Source organism: Leuciscus leuciscus (assembly GCF_965113295.1).
Source record: "Leuciscus leuciscus genome assembly, chromosome: 25".
NCBI lineage: Eukaryota > Metazoa > Chordata > Actinopteri > Cypriniformes > Leuciscidae > Leuciscus > Leuciscus leuciscus.
Window position 1 is genome coordinate 5,946,646 of NC_138724.1, and position 18,138 is coordinate 5,964,783.

The window sequence follows — 18,138 nt, forward strand, 5'->3', positions numbered from 1 at the left end:
TTTGATGAACACAGCTAAAACTGTTTTGAGGCGAAAGTTTCATTTTGCAAGAGGAGTCAGAGGGTTTGTGAATATTACTTGAAGATGAGGTTTTGTGTTTAATGTTTTCAGAAGATGGAGCAAAGTTTCAGAAATTGTGTTTTAGCAATTGAGAAAAACTGTAATAATGATTGAATCAATAATATGTATGATTCTGTCAATATAATGTGTGTATAGCTTATAATTTCTCAACATGAGGAAGTTGTTTGATAATGTGTTTGTGACTGATCTACAGTCTTCAGGATAATGATTTAAATAGAGAGAGTCACTTTGCATTGTCAGCACATGCTTCAGTGCTCTGAGAGTGTTTATAGTGCTGTGAGTTTAACACTTCATGACTGAGAGCAGAACACAATCTTCATCATCACACAAGACTAAACTACAGCAATGAACACAATCAACATCTTCATCTGGACCATTGCACTGTTTATTCAAGGTTTGTGTAATACAGCTTTTATAATGATTATTAATTATCTTAAAATGTGAAATATATATTAATCATTTGTGTTTGTGTTTTCTTTCAGAGTGTAGAGGACAGATCACTGTAACTCAGAGTCCATCAATAACAGCAGTTCAACCAGGAGAAGTCGTCAGAATAAACTGTAAAACCAGCAGTGATGTGTATGTGGCTAGTGGTTATCAATGTTTAGCCTGGTACTCACATAAACCTGGAGAAGCTCCTAAACTCCTCATATATAGAGCAACAACCCGTAATACTGGAACTCCATCTAGATTCAGTGGCAGTGGATCTGGCAGTGATTTTACTCTGACCATCAGTGGAGTCCAGACTGAAGATACAGGAGATTATTACTGTCAGAGTTTCCACTATCCGAACAGTCAGTATGTGTTCACACAGTGATAAAGAGTCGTACAAAAACCTCTGTCAGTCAGACGTCACAGTGACTGCACTGATACAGCTGAGAGAAACTGCAGCTGCTGATGGAGGATCACAAAGTCAAGTCTCCTTTATTTATATAGCGCTTTTTACAATACAGATTGTTTCAAAGAAGCTTTACAGTGATAACCGGAAAATAATGCAACAAAGTTTGTTTCTGCTGTACAGCAGATCTAGAAGAAAATATCATCCTAGTCCAGCTGAAGTAAGTTCAGTGGTGGTTAAAATAGCCCCACATCATCACATAGCCTTCACCATACCTAGAGATTGGCATGGTTTTATTTCAGTTAGCCTAATATCTGGTTTGATTTGCATTGAGAGATGATCTTATGGAAATACCCCATGCCAATCTCTAGGTATGGTGAAGGCTATGTGATGATGTGGGGCTATTTTAATCCCAAAGGCCAAGGGAACTTTATCAGGATGCATAGTATCCTGGATCCATGAAGTAACTGGCCTTTAAAAATAAAAATCTTCCTGCCTCTATGGGGATTTAACATAGGGGTGTCCTGACTAATGCACCCTGTATTTTAACGAAGAACATTTATTTATTTACGATACATTATTCATTCACCAAGAAAATTGGTGTCCTTGCTTTTTAATTCGCTTTTTTGCTAAGCACTATATATAGCCGCTCTGGAGAAAACAGTGATGTCATCGTCCAGCTCAGTTCAGTCCTCATATAATGGTGTCAATGCAGGCAGATCAATAATATTGTTATTGAATATTGTTGGTGGTTGAGGAGATTTCCCCTTCCATATGTAAAGGGCTTTGAGTACCTAGAAAACCGCTATATAAATGTAAAAAAAAATAAAATAAATATTATTATTATTAAGTGTCCCCAACTAAGGAAGACAAAAGCGACAGTGACAGGAAGCAAAACTCCATCAGTGACAGAATGAAACCAGACTCAGTCGCTCAGTTCTCCTCTAGCCAATGAGCACAGTGTATGATTATGATTCAGGCAGCATTACAGGTCAGAGGTCAGACTGTATCGGAACATTCAGAATATTATCCAGTTCCATCGGGTTGAAGATCAGAGTCACGCCGTTATGGAGACGGGGACAAACAACACAATGACTATGTTTAGCAAAGTTTCTAAAGACTTTAAAAATAAATATACATTTATCAGTAGTAATTTATTTGATATGAAATAAGAGTTAGTGCTGATATTGATTATGGCACTGGGATGTTTTATTGTCAGTGTTTCAGATCACAGTATGAGAGCGATGCGGAGTGAAGCAGAAACACCAGCTGTTTTTAATGTGTTTTCTCTCACTCCAGGATTGATCTCAGTGGTTTCTTTCATCAGTGGTCGTGGAAATAATATACATACTAACTAATCAGATTTGGTCTGAAAGGAAAGTTAGAAAGTTATTGCTTATAGAACTGTTATATAAAGTAATATCACATTCACAGTCGTGCTGCTCTTCATGTCTATGGTAGAATCACAGGCGTGCTTATATTCAGTATAACTGCACTCTTGATCATGTGACACTGCTTAAATGTGGCAGGAGGAAAGACAAAACAGCACAACACCTTCACACATTTAAACACAACTTCAGAAAGGGCATTTAACCCTAATACAAATATGGTAGTGTTTATTTGCATTAAGTAAAAATAGCATTAGATGAAAATAATTTTTAGCACAAAGTGTAAATAGTAGTTAGGGAGAGGAATGGTTGAAGGAGGAGAGTAGTAGTTGGATCAGGACAAGGGAGAAGAATGCACACATCCAACACTTAACCAAGTATGTGGAATGGCTTACAGTAAAAGGAAACTGAATTATAAAAACAATGGATTTCATATTGTCTGCAGGTAGAACTGAAACATGATAAGTAATGTAGTTTTCATAAAGCAGTTTTTGGGATAGACTATTGGTATTTTTATTTAAAGGAATGAAAAATGTAAAGGATTAAAAGGGATTAAAGGGAATCTAGAAAAATAAATGAAGTAAAAACTCCAGGTCCATTGTAGTTGTCATGTAACAGAAGGAGACAACAAGGTAAGTAGTAAAGTACAGTTCTTTATTTGCAGATACCAGAGAATAGGGTTGCTCTGTGTACCGTTACTGGGGAAATACCAGTATTTATACACTGAACGTTTGAAAACCAATCAGTATCTGGTGTAACCACCACTTGCCTCACGCAGTGCAACACATCTGCTTCGCATAGAGTTGATCAGGTTGTTGATTGTGGCCTGTGGAATGTTGGTCCACTCTTCAATGGCTGTGTGAAGTTGCTGGATATTGGCAGGACCTGGAACACACTGTCGTATACGCCAATCCAGAGCATCCCAAACATGCTCAATGTGTGACATGTCCGGTGAGTATGCTGGCCATGCAAGAACTGGGATGTTTTCAGCTTCCAGGAATTGTGTACAGATCCTTGCAACATGTGCCTTGCATTATCAAGCTGCAACATGAGGTGATGGTTGTGGATGAATGGCACAACAATGGGCCTCAGGATCTCATCACGGTATCTCTGTGCATTCAAAATGCCATCAATAAAATGCACCTGTGTTCGTTGTCCATAACATACGCCTGCCCATACCATAACCCCACCGCCACCATGGGCCACTCGATCCACAACGTTGACGTCAGCAAACCGCTCACCCACTCAAGGCCATACACGCTGTCTGCCACAGGGCTCTTAAGTGTCACGCACTGAGCGTGACAGTCACTCATTTCAGTCTTTTGTCACACACTCCCGCCACACATTGTATTTCTCACGCGGAATAACTATTTATAATATATTTAATATGCCGAAGCGCCCAACATTTCTCTGGCCACGCCGCTCTCACTATGAAACCGGCAGGAATCAATGCAGATGAGCTTCCCTGAGATGAGCTTCCTTCTTTGGTTATGCAAACCGATTGTTGCAGCAGCTGTCCGGGTGGCTGGTCTCAGATGATCTTGGAAGTGAAGATGCTGGATGTGGAGGTCCTGGGCTGGTGTGGTTACACGTGGTCTGCGGTTGTGAGGCCGGTTGGATGTACTGCCAAATTCTCTGAAACGTCTTTGGAGACAGCTTATGGTAGAGAAATGAACATTCAATTCATGGGCAACAGCTCTGGTGGACATTCCTGCAGTCAGCATGCAAATTGCACGCTTCTTCAAAACTTGCGACATCTGTGGCATTGTGCTGTGTGATAAAACTGCACATTTTAGAGTGGCCTTTTATTGTGGCCAGCCTAAGGCACACCTGTGCAATAATCATCCTGTCTAATCAGCATCTTGATATGCCACACCTGTGAGGTGGATGGATTATCTCGGCAAAGGAGAAGTGCTCACTAACACAGATTTAGACAGATTTGTGAACAATATTTGAGAGAAATAGGCATTTTGTGTACATAGAAAAAGTCTTAGATCTTTGAGTTCAACTCATGAAAAAGTGGGGCAAAAACAAAAGTGTTGCATTTATAATTTTGCTCAGTGTATTTGTTATATCTGATATGTATCTGTGTCCTCTCTGTCAAAAGACTTCTGAATTTTGTGTACAATATGATTCACAACATGAGGAAGTTGTTGGAAAATGTGTTTGTGACTGATCTACAGTCTTCAGGATAATGATTTAAATAGAGAGAGTCACTTTGCATTGTCAGCACATGCTTCAGTGCTCTGAGAGTGTTTATAGTGCTGTGAGTTTAACACTTCATGACTGAGAGCAGAACACAATCTTCATCATCACACAAGACTAAACTACAGCAATGAACACAATCAACATCTTCATCTGGACCATTGCACTGTTTATTCAAGGTTTGTGTAATACAGTTTTTATAATGATTATTAATTATTTTAAAATGTGAAATGCATATATTTATCATATACTGTATATCATCATATATATAATTTTGTTTGACAATGTTTGTGTTTTCTTTCAGAGTGTAGAGGACAGATCACTGTAACTCAGAGTCCATCAATACCAGCAGTTCAACCAGGAGAAGAAGTCAGAATAAACTGTAAAACCAGCAGTGGAGTGTATGTTGGTGATTGGTTAGCCTGGTACTCACAGAAACCTGGAGAAGCTCCTAAACTCCTCATATATAGAGCAACAACCCGTAATACTGGAACTCCATCTAGATTCAGTGGCAGTGGATCTGGCAGTGATTTTACATCTGACCATCAGTGGAGTCCAGACTGAAGATACAGGAGATTATTACTGTAAGAGTTTACACTATCCAAACAGTAAATGGGTGTTCACACAGTGATAAAGAGTCGTACAAAAACCTCTGTCAGTCAGACGTCACAGTGACTGCACTGATACAGCTGAGAGAAACTGCAGCTGCTGATGGAGGATCACAAACTACACAATATCAAACCTTTCACTGACTTTATTCATTTATTATGATGTACTAAGTAAACATATAATCTTATATCTCTTACTAAACTGGACTAAAATGTGTAGAAAATGTGAGTGGTGCTTGTTCTTGTAAAACTTCTTGTTCTTGTAAAGCCACTCCATTACAATTTCACACATAGAAAGACACACGTAAGAAAGAGACACTAAAATTAAAATGGTTAAAAGCACAATTTTTAAGGAAAATCTACTAATCACACTGATGCACATTATGACAGAAACCCTTAACAATGTTTTAAAACCATAAATGCAGTGATTATGATACAAATTGAGAGAAAAACTACCTTTGCAATGTTTTTTCATATGGTGTTCCTATAATTAAGGTCCCATCACAACAATTCAAATCAGAATCACTACAGCAATATGATTTTGGTTCATTTTTAAATTGATAACAGCGACTATGCAGTTGCACTTTATTTTACAGTATGTGAACTTACATGTACTTACAATGTAGTAATGTAATTTAATTTAGTTCATTACAATGCAATTTAATACATATTTAATTTATTAAAAATATTTTTATACCATCATTCATGACAAAGCATTATATCATCATCATTAAGCACACAGCAGTTGACAAAACACTTAATGTTTTATTTTAATTAAACAACATACAAATATTTATAATTAAATTCATGTTGTCTTTATTCATTAAAATGCATAATATCAGCGTCATATGCATATGTAGCAGATTGGGTTTCTCCCCCTGGTGGAGAACTGAATTTTCTGCCCAGTAAATTTAGTGGTGTTAGGTAACCGTCTGGTGACTAATTACCATGATTGCGCTCTAAATAAAAATGCAGCATTCAAATGGCTGGGGATGTTACTTTTTGCATCCTGGTTGCCTGTTCCTAGTGGAGTCGTGTGGTTCGGGGCATTTAGTCTGCTCATTGATTGATCAGGTATGTGAATGAACGGAATATGAAATGTGATTTTATAATATTAGTGTGTAATTTTAAAGTTTGTGTCCTGCAGTCACTACACAATTTGAGTGCAGCGAGAACCTGTACAGTCGTGTTAGAATCATTGAAAACGCAGTGAGTATGATCTCTTTTCTGGTGGATCGTTTCAGGTTTATAAAAAAAAAGTTAATTTCACTGTGTGTGTGCGTGCAGGTTGGAAGGAACGTGCATAACAGGCTTGCTTCCAGCTCTGAGCGGTGTAAGCTTATCTTTAATGGCAAGACGCACGGCCCCGGATTACGCTGCTGTTTTGTTTCTATTTTGAATGTTTTATTTTCATTAATGTCTTTGTTTTGTGGTATTTTCTTTTATTGGTTATTGTTATAATCTGTATGATTTGATTTTCTTTCTTTGTTTATATCATTTGTAATTAATGTAAGCGCTCGGGTCTCCTGTGGCCAATGGTAAAAAGGGTACTTTGCCCACCTCTCTTTTTGGGGGTATTGTGTTTAACACTTGAGTGTGAGTTTCTCATTCCCTTTCTAGTGTGCAACACCAGTGTGAGTGGTTGGTTGTAGTGAGCGATTACTGTTTGAGGTGGGGCAGGATTCTTTTTCCCTGTTAGTGTCTTTTGACGACCCAAGTGCTGCCCGTAGTCTTTAAATCTTTTCTTTAAGTACCTTTTTTTTGGTATGTGTCGGTAATGTAAGAGGTACATGTATTGAAGGTACTTATTAGTGACAGTCATGTGCAAGAACCTTTTTCTGGAATGTGTCGGTAATGTAAGAGGTAAATGTATTGAAGGTACTTATTAGTGACTGTCATGTGCAATAAAACAGAAATTGTTTTAATTTGCAGAGCTGTCTCAGTCCTCTCTGGAAAGAACGAACCTGGGGTTTAGATTTGAGTACTATATATCCTGGGGTGAAAGTCCCTAGGTGGCGTAGTTGGCTACTGTTAAGACTTTGAGTATCTTCATGTGAGCTTTTGCTTATCTTATTTCTCATCTTGCTCTCCGCCTCGCCATCGCGCCACACATACATCAGTTACAATTCAAGTCTTATCATAACTGGTAAAACCTGAAAGCCAAAGAAAGAAAACATCTGTATTTTATACTTTCTTTAGACCATATACAATATCACTCAATATTACTATTAAATACTATGGTAATGTCACAAATGGATCCTATACCTGTGGCGACATTCCCTTATTTGCATTCTCTCATAAAATAACTTTTTTATCATAGTAAAATCTACATAGCCTATCATTTCCAACAAAAGTATTGTTTAGCGCAAAACGTGTTGAAGATTAGTGTACAGTCGATTCATTAAATAAGTTGTGTCAGCAGCCATATCACCCTGTAGCCCAAGACTGGTGGCCCACTGAAGCTAAGCAGGGCTGAGCCTGGTTAGTACCTGGATGGGAGACCTCCTGAGAAAACCAGGTTGCTGCTGGAAGAGGTGTTAGTGAGGCCAGCAGGGGGCGCTCACCCTGTGGTCTGTGTGGGTCCTAATGCCTCAGTATAGTGACGGGGACACTATACTGCCAAAAAGAGCACCGTCCTTCGGATGAGACGTTAAACCGAGGTCCTGACTCTCTGTGGTCATTAAAAATCCCAGGATGTCCTTTGAAAAAGAGTAGGGGTGTAACCCCGGCATCCTGGCCAAATTTGCCCCTTGGCCTCTGTCCATCATGGCCTCCTAATCATCCTCATATACTGATTGGCTTCATCACTGTCTCCTCTCCACCAGTAAGCTGGTGTGTGGTGGGCATTCTGGCGCAATATGGCTGCCGTCGCATCATCCAAGTGGATGCTGCACATTGGTGGTGGTTGAGGAGATTCCCCACTTCTATGTAAAGCGCTTTGAGGTCTCAGAAAAAGTGCTATATAAATGTAATGAATTATTATTATTAAGTTATTTCTTCACAAAAACGGTTCTGTGAAGCCTCTTCTCCATCTCTATTGATATCCATTAAAAAAACAAACAGACTCTGGTCTCCTTTCCTTTATTTGGCTGAAGGTTTCAGGCTTGTCTTCTAGTGGCTTTTATGCATTCAACTGTATCCATACACTCTCATCTCATCCCTTTTCCCACATTTATAGTAATGACACTATAACGCAAACTAGAAATTGTATGGCAAGCCGTTTAACATTTAATCCTTAAAACATACTAGTATCTATTTTCATGCTACTAGTACTTATTTTTTAGGTACTAGTATATTTTCCATTAAGTACTAGTACTTATTCATTAGCCATTAGTGCTTATTCATTAGCTACTAGAGTTTATTCATTAGCCATTAGTGCTTATTCATTAGATACTACCTATTTAAAATACACTAGTACTTATTCATTAGATTATAGTGCCTATTAAATTGGTACTAGTACTTATTCATTAGATACTAGTATTTATTATTAGTTACTAGTATTTATTATTAGATACTAGCACTTATTCATTAGATACTAGTACCTATTTAAAATACACTAGTACTTATTCATTAGATTCTAGTGCCTATTAAATTGGTACTAGTACTTATTCATTAGTTACTAGTATTTATTATTAGATACTAGTACTTATTTATTAGACACTAGTATCTTTTGTAATTGTTACTAGTAACTATTCTTATTTTACTAGTCACAGCTGCTTTTTTACTCGTCTTATGTTATGACTAGTCAGAACGGCCACGGTAGAGTTCAGTTAAAAATCTTAGTAAAATAAAAAAATCTTACTAGTAATATTTGGAATAAATACTAGTATCTAATAAATAGGTACTAGTATCTACTGAATAAGTACTAGCTAATTAATAAGTACTAATATCTAATAGGTACTGGTATCTAATGAATAAGTACTAGTAATTAATGAATAAGTACTAGTATAATATTTAATAGGTACTAGTATCTAATGAATTAGTACTAGTATAATATTTAATAGGTACTAGTATCTAATGAATTAGTACTAGTATTTATTGAATAACTACTAGTATCTAATATATATGTACTAGTCACAGTTGGAATACACATTAGTCAGAACTGAATAGTTGATATCTGAATGACAGATCCCCATAGAAGTCAATGGCAAAAAAATGAATTTGTTACTAGTCACTATTGAAATAAGTACTAGTATCTAATGAATAAGTACTAGTATAAATTTAATAGACACTAGAATCTAATGAATAACTACTAGTATCTTTTAAAAAGGTACTAGTATCTAAAGAATAAGCACTAGAACTTAATGGAATAGATACTAGTGTCTAAAAACTAAGTACTAGTAGCATGAAAATAGAGACTACACTGTTAACCCTTGCTGTAAAAAAAGGCCAAATTCTGACAATATCATACCAGTTTCCATTAAAACAGTAATATACCGTATAAAACAAAACTAGCCTACAGGAATATACTGTGAATTAACAATGCTCAAAATCGACTCTCAGTGGCTGTTTTCACAATCACACCCTATACCCTCATTCACTATTCCCTACATTAGTTCACTAATATAGTCCACTTGACAGAGTGAATGAAAAGAAGTGAGTGAATTGAGACACTGATGAACACCTGATAAGCAGAATCACTGAAGGACAGACAAACAAGAACAGAAAAAAGAGAAACACAAGAACTACAACTGACTTCCAGCAACACTGAGTGTGAAACCAGTTTACAAACCAGTTTACGATTATTTCTTTCATACATGTACAAAAGTTCTTGTTGAGAATTAACAGAGATTTAGTTAATAATAAAGTTTGTTGTCACCATGATGGAGATCAGTATTTTCTTTAGTTGGTCTCTTGTCCCTTGTCTTCTTACCATTCATCTCTCTCTGGCTGCTGTAACAGTGAGTTTATAAAACACATTTGTTATGGCAAGAAAGAGCCAAGAGGAAGATGATCAGGTGTTTTTGGCTTTTGAGGTGATGTAACAATCATCCTAGACATGTCTGATTCTCTGATCTTTCCTGTATTTATTCTTTGAATTTATGGGTGTTTCATATTTAGCATATATCTGTGAATCTACAATATGAAATCAATATTTCTGTAATCAGGGCTTATGAAGAATATCATAATCATATTGTGCATTAAAACAGTGGTAACACTTTACAATACGGGTGCACTAATAAGCATTAATTCATGCTTAACTAATGCACAGATAATACTGAATTAATGTGTAACTCATGATTATCTAAGCTATTCATTCATGATTACCACATTAGGAACTAATTAAGAGTATGTCTGGTTAATATATTAGTTCATACATGAATTGTTATTAATTACATATGTCATTGTGGATTAATTCCCTAATAACTCATTTTTTTAACTAATAGTATTAATTAATATGTTAATTACCACAATGAGCCAAAGCCTTGTATTTCATCTTCCAGACAATACAGGTAAACTAATATGCATTAATACATGATTAATTACTGCATTATTAGTGCAAATTCATGTGTAAATGACTACAATTACTAAATGACTAGTTAATAATAATGTGCCTCAACAAGTAAAGTCACAACATAATTATATATTTGCAAACCATTAGCTAATGATTCATTTATCATTAATGACCATCACTTGAGTTTATAAAAGCTGTTTATTAAACACTTTCCAAAAACACATTTCCATAACACATTACATTAAACAAAACATTAAAACAAAATATAAAATTAAATAATATATACTCCCCTTTCTATGACAACTGTACTGAACTGCCTAAACAGACACACACACACACACACACACACACACACACACACACACAAAAAACTAGCTCATGGGCTGAGCTGTACTAAAGGGGTGGGATGATTAGTACCACTAGAACAAAAGCAGTCATAAGAAACAATGCTGCTTAAAATGTACTTAACTACTTTTCAGTAACTACTTTTTCAGAATGTCTAACAGGTCATTGGCCTGTTTCATAGCACATATGAGACCTGCATTTGGCTCTAAAATACACTGAGCCAAACATTTGTCCGCAAATTTTTGCAGACTGTCTCCTTTTTGGAAACCAGCCCTCAGGAGCTTGAACATGTCAGGGCTAACTGCAGCCAGCTCTGCAATTGGTGCTTGGTTCACAATTGTGTTTCGGTCCACTCCCACGCTGTTATAGGCATCTGTCTTTGTTGAGCCACTTTTGACAAGTCGGAGGACTTTGTGGTATCGCAAAACAGACTCCTCAGGAGTTCGTACTGGAATAAATGCATGAAAGAACAGAAAAGCAAATGAGGAGAAATCATTCCATAGACAAAGCATGCTGCCACTACTCACACAAATATATGCAAATAAGGTACTTTTAAGGCCATAGCACTGGCTTAATCAATCTAACCCAAACTATTCAATCATGTAGCTTTAATTAAAGCTGATCTATTATAACTAGTGCTGTCAAAATTAGTGCATTAACGCAGGCGATTAATTTTTTTTGTTTACGTTAATTATAATAGGTTTATGTGAAGATTGTTTTACGTTCACTTGAAATTTATATAGCTTCTAATTATACTGTAATGCTGAATGTCTATATCATTAATGTTTAAAAATATATATATAATTTCAGAGACATCAGTAGCAGTTTTAATATCAGTGATACTAGGCTTCATAAAAAGATGCCATTACAACAAATATTTCAAATATACCGTATTTAAGTTGTTTCTACATTAATTTGGAGAGTAACTGTGAAATTATTACAATATTTAAAATATTAAAAACGTAGATGTTTTTAATCGCGCTTAATTACAGTTTTATAGTTTAATCATAGTTGTTTTTGTTTTTTTTATCGATTGACAGCACTAATTATAACTAATTTTAAAAGAGTTACACAATGATGGAGAGACTTAAAAAGAAGTAAGGTGCATTTATTAAATATATAGATAGTAGTGCTGGCAGTAAACCATGTTTCAATTTCGAGACCAACATGTATTTTTCAAAAACCGCCATACCGCTGAAACTGCTGCAGTATCTATTCAATGGCTATGAAGAGCGCTATGTAGAGTGTGTCGAGGGCGGACCTCTATTAACTGCATACCCTTCTTACACCAATAGTAACAACTTTAACACAACAGTAACTCACAAAACCAACTCTCTTTAATACTGCACATACCATGTAGAGCCATTTGATTTGAAATAACAAAAATAGAGGCTATTACTATTGTACAGTAGAGTGTACTCCGATTAATAGTAATAATAAAGTCACGCCTGTAAAAAGTCACGCCTGATCCTCTTCCCACTATTGACAGAAGTGAGAGGAAGAGGATCAGGCGTGACTTTTTACTGCGCCGAGTCGAATTACTCCCAAAAGTACTATTCCGCCATAGATTATAGTTATCCTTTTTAACCTGCTTAGAAAAGCGCCACGTTTTATTTTGTAACTGTTTTTAAGTAGGGAAAACGTTGATGTGTTTGGTCACTTCTAAATTCATTGCTGTTAGATACCATTGAATATACTGGGCTAGGCTAAGTGCTATCAAAGTGTCGCCGCGCGCCAGAGCGATTGAGTGCACACACTGAGATGAGAGAGGTGTGTATCAACTCGTCTTAGTTAAGGGAATAACATAGTTTAATATGAAAAAAACGGTGGAGTATCCCTTTAAAGCAAAATTAGCCATAATAAAGGTCCAGTGAAAAAAACGTGATATACCGCGAAACCGCCAGAAAAAAAACGTGATAAAGATTTTGGGTCAAACTACCCAGCCCTAATAGACAATGAGTGTTTTCTGGTTAAAAATTATTATAACAACATAGGTCTCTGTGAATACATTAAGACACAATGGTAACCTGTACTGTAGTACCTCTTTTGAAATCACCGGCCTGTGCTCTCTTTGATTTCTTCTTCTTCTTTTTTTTTTATCCTTCTTTTTCTTTCGTGAAGGCTCTGATGAATCTGAGCTTGAGTCATCTGAAGATGTTGTATCTTCAGATGACTCCAGCTGGGATACTGTAGGGTTCTGGGACTGGATGTACAGATGTACAGGATGTACAGATGTACAGATAGTTATATCTTCTTTGAGTCTTGAAATACAGAAAAAAATAACAATAATAATAAATATATTAGTAGTCTATCGATACTGAAATATCTGAAGCACTTCCAATACTCATTTCCCGCAGAACAGAAACTATACCATCTACACTTTATCGTTCTCTCGTGATCTCTCCAATAGTGAGTTGACAAACAAACCATCCCTTTATCCACTCATTTCATTTGCTCCGAATGAATATTGTTGCTGTTACAGGGCTTGAATTTCAGTGTGTGACTGCGCGTATTGCGCTTAATTTGACTTGTTCCTGCAGATTTTGTATAATTACTCAGTATAATGGGTTGTGCGTCAGGTCTTAAAAAGACAGCAGCCTAATACCGGCTGCCAAATTATGGAGATATTGGAATCATGATAATATTAAAAATATCAATATCAGTTTTCCCCCATGGTATCGATGTCAAAATTGTGGTCAGTGAAAATGCTGACTGGCTAGTAACTTTGGAAAACCACTAGCCACAGTGGCTGGTGAGCAAAAAAAGTTAATGGAAAGCCCTGTATATTTTATTATACATATACATATATATATATATACTGTTACAATCACGCCAGACTCCACCCACACTCACTCACAGCGCACCTCCTCTCCTGAATACTGATCACACACACCTGCACGTCATCTATTCATCAATCACCTCCAGCACTTAAACCCCGCTCTCACTCATTGTCCGGTATTGTTCGCATCTAGACGCTTCTCTGTATGCTTACCTCCAGGACTCCTCATACTACTTACCTGTTCCGTGGCTTCCTCTCCCCGTCTACCAGTCTTCCTCGTGGGTCTTCGTCTCCTGTGTCTTCTCCGGTTCCGGTAATCCCTCTCCGCTCTCCATCTGCAAGAAGGACATACTGTATCATTCAAGTCATCATCATCGGGACTATATTCAGATCTACTCACCTTCATCTGCACTCCGATCACTCATCTGGTTGTTATCAATAAACTCACATTACCTTATCCGTGTGTCTGCCCCTTCTGTGTTGTAACATATACAGGAAGTACATGTACTCTCATGAAAATTACCAAATGCAACTGTTTTTAAATAACAAAGTGAACAGTATGAGTTAATATTTTTTTTTTTTTTTTTTTTTACGTCTTTGAGTAACCTTTTTTCTTTGTGGCACAATAATCAGTAATTCCCAATTTGTGCCACAGGAAGGGAGGGGGAACTTACCATCTTCCAGTCTCTCTCTGAGAAAGTTTCTCTCTTCAGTCAAAGACTCCACTTTTTCCTCCAGAGCTTGGATCTTCGTCTTCAGCATCTCTACTGTCTGTTTTGTTTTGGAAAGAGTTATATGGGCAGTTGGAGCCTCTTCTAAAAGACAAATCAAAGAAAAATATGTAGGCATGAACGAAGTGTGCAGGTGACAAGGAAATATTTGCATAGTATCAGAAATATAAAAGTTTTATGCAGCCCCTTGTCTCATTCATAGGAAAGTTGTAATATCCTTTCTTTAATTTGTAATTTCTAAAATGGTAGTATTTCCAACATTCAACATTTATCACAACAGGCTATCCTGTTGAGACATTTACACAGACATTTATCATCACAATAAGAACTAAACTATCTTTATAGGTAGATAGATACAACCCAATAATTCCAGAAAAGTTGGGATGTTTTGAAAAATGCAATAAAATCAAGAATCTGTGATTGGTTCATTATTTTTAACATTTATTTAAATTACAAAAGTACTAAAGATTTCCAATGTTTTCACGGACCAACTTAAATGTATTTTGTATATATATATATATATATATATATATATATATATATATATATACACACACACACACACATTTTTAATTTTATGGCTGCAACAGAGTCATAATAAAAGTGAAAAGATGAAAGACTATCCCAGTTAAAAGGTTTTAAAACTGTGATTGGATGTAAAATGTGCATCTTTGCCAGGAAAACTGGATCAAGGCATATTACTTTGTGTTAAATTTCATGACAGAATTGTCAGACAAAAAAAAAAAAAAAAAAAAAACCATTTCTCAATGCAAAATTGCAAAGAATTTAGGTGTTTAACCATCTACCATTCATAATATTGTGAGAAGATTCAGGGAATCCAGAGAATATGGGATGAATATAGTATCAAAATGATTAACACGTGCAAGCACACTTATCAATGAACTTGATACATGTTGCAGAAATGTTTTATCCATGCCTTTCAACTTGCGTGTGCAAAATTCTAAATTGAATGAATGTGTAGCAATTTGTACAAACAGCTCCGGGGGGTCTCGACTGATGGGTTTGTGCAAGACAAATATCCATAATTTATCAAAAATGACAAGCTGAAACTTGGGGATGGTATAAATGTTTGATGGATAGATTATTTAAACAAGGGCAAAATGATCCAAATTGGTATGCGTTTAAAGATTAATGACAGAACAATTACATTTTTTAAATCAGTTTTACATTTACATTTTACATTTACGCATTTGGCAGACGCTTTTATCCAAAGCGACTTACATTGCATTATCCTATACATTTATACACAGGTATGTGCAATCCCCTGGGATTGAACCCACAACCTTGCGTTGTTAACGCAATGCTCTTACCACTGAGCTACAGGAAAGCTAATTTTCCTAGAAAGCTAGTTTTCCCCCCACTGTTTTTGCTCACTGTTTAAATCCCCAATTTAAAATATAATTTTGCAACAAAAATCTTCAGTCATCCACATGCTTTTTGATGAAGAATGCTGATGGCTGTTAATACAAATATTTACAGTGAAAATGAGTTATGTTGTGGGCTGTTCTCACCTACAACCATTTGGATTGCTTCAGAAAAGATTGAAGTCACCTGAAGTTTTGGTGACCACTCACTTGTACTGAAATGACCTTAAATAACTGTTTTCCTAAATATCTTCATTTAAATCCAACAGAATAAAGAAAATCAGATGTCTTGGATGATATGGGAAAGTAAATTGTGAGAGAATTTTCATTTTTCGTTGAACTATTTCCTAAGGTTAAAAAAGTACTGTAGGGTTTTTTCTCAGAAGAAGTCTGGCTCAACTGGTGCAATCAATGTTTTGTCAAATCATTACTCTTAGACACCTACCTTGCACATCATTCTCCACCTCCTCCAACTGAGCAGGTCTGCGGACTGGCATCTCTGAGGAGTAGGGAGAGTAGAGTAAGGGGGTGGCCAAGTAGACATATTCTGACATGAAAACAATTTCCATCCAATTGGCTTCCTCCAGTTTGTGATACTTGTACTTGATATATATATATATATATATATATATATATATATATATATATATATATATATATATATATATACAGGGTGGGCCATTTATATGGATACACCGTGGTGGCATGGGAGTGGTTGGTGATATTGAGGTCCTGTTTGTGGCACATTAGTATATGTCATGGTCACCACCCATCTTGAGGAGTTTGCCCCCTCACATGTACTGGTGTGCCACAAACGGGACTTTGGTGTCACCAGCCATTCCCATGTTGTTGCGGTGTATCCATATAAATGGCCCACCCTGTATATATATATATATACACGTTTTTATGGAAGCTTATTTCCGCCATTAAAAAAAAGCACGTGGAATAAAAAAAAAGAGGAATATATATATATATATATTTTTTTTTTACTATAAATAAGGTAATTTTTATATCCCGCAATTCTGAGAAAAAAGTCAGAATTTAGAGTAAAAGTCAGAATTGCGTGATAAAAACGCGATTGCAAGACAAAAAGTCAGAATTGCGAGTTTATTTCTCACAATTCTGCCATCTTACAGTTATTAGAAAATTGTCAGAATTATGAGATGCAAACTTGCAATTGACAGAGAAAAAAAGAAAAATAATAAAAAGATAAATACTCGCAATGACCTTTTTATTATTTTTATGTATAACATGCTAGCAATACGGCCTCTACCACGTGCACGTTAGCTTTAGTAATGCATGTTACTTTAGGCAAACATGTCGAACGTAACTGTTAAAGCTTTAATACTCACCATACACATCAGAATTATATTTAGATGGTATTTTGCGATTTATCCGCTTACTTTTAGTGCTTTGGCTTGCCATTTCTGTCACAGTTACAGCGCTGCTGTCTGCCTCCAGGTGCTCGCACGCTTCTTGCTGCGTGTGCTCTGTCAAATGATGCTGTTCGTCATCCTCATCAGCAACCATTGGTTCCACTTTAATCACAGAGGCCTGACGCTCCCCCTAAACACAACGTGGAGCTCAGGTGGATCTTGTACATCTTTGCAGTTGTCAAATGATGTAACTAATGTCAGAGTGGGTGCTGTTCCATATATCTGAACTTTGTTTAAAATTCGCAAAATATTTACACCCCCCTTCATGTTCTATTCTGTTCGGTTTGCTATGCAGTTCGTGTAGGTGACCAGATGGTGGCATGGCTTGCTTTTCTTGTAACAGTTACTTCGTATGTAAGATTTAAAAAACGTGGCTGAATGAATAATATAAACAGTATTTTACACAAAACATTTATTGTCTTCACTATTTTAGATTATCTACTATTTCGTTAAAAAAGAAGTTAAAAATCATGTATTTTCTGGCATATGTTATCTATTTAAAGTTAATTTGTCACCAATAAAATATTAAAAAAACGTAACCCCTTATGTCTATTTAAAATTATAAATGTTCACAGTTAGTATGGTGTTAAAGTTAATTGGCAGATTTTCTGACTGAAAAAAGAATCAGGCAACCTCTAGTGCCACCCATAACAAAGATTGTAATCTTTTCATTTTTAAATGTTTAATTATACCACTACCTTGATATAAAAACGAGTTAACGCTATTGCGAGGTTTCCAAAAGTCGTAGAAACAGTGTCGTGCATTTATTATTAATACTTCCGATACTGAAAACCCCGGAAATGGTAACTTAAGAGTCCGCATTTTCGCGGCTAAATTCAGGGTCATGAGTTCAAGAAGTCATCAGTGTTGAGGTTGAGGCTTGGGTG

General features: G+C 36.2%; 1 protein-coding gene across 1 annotated transcript; it reads right to left on the reverse strand.

The window, feature by feature from the left end:
* Positions 1 to 10,673: 10,673 nt before the first annotated feature.
* LOC309491180 (uncharacterized protein) lies at positions 10,674 to 16,312 on the reverse strand (the record flags this gene model as incomplete). The annotated part of the gene is made up of 3 exons (XM_082160603.1): positions 10,674 to 11,368; positions 14,374 to 14,514; positions 16,261 to 16,312. 3 exons carry the CDS (start codon positions 16,310 to 16,312, stop codon positions 11,058 to 11,060), a joined length of 504 nt encoding a protein of 167 aa, XP_082016729.1. The 3' UTR covers positions 10,674 to 11,057.
* Positions 16,313 to 18,138: the final 1,826 nt, after the last annotated feature.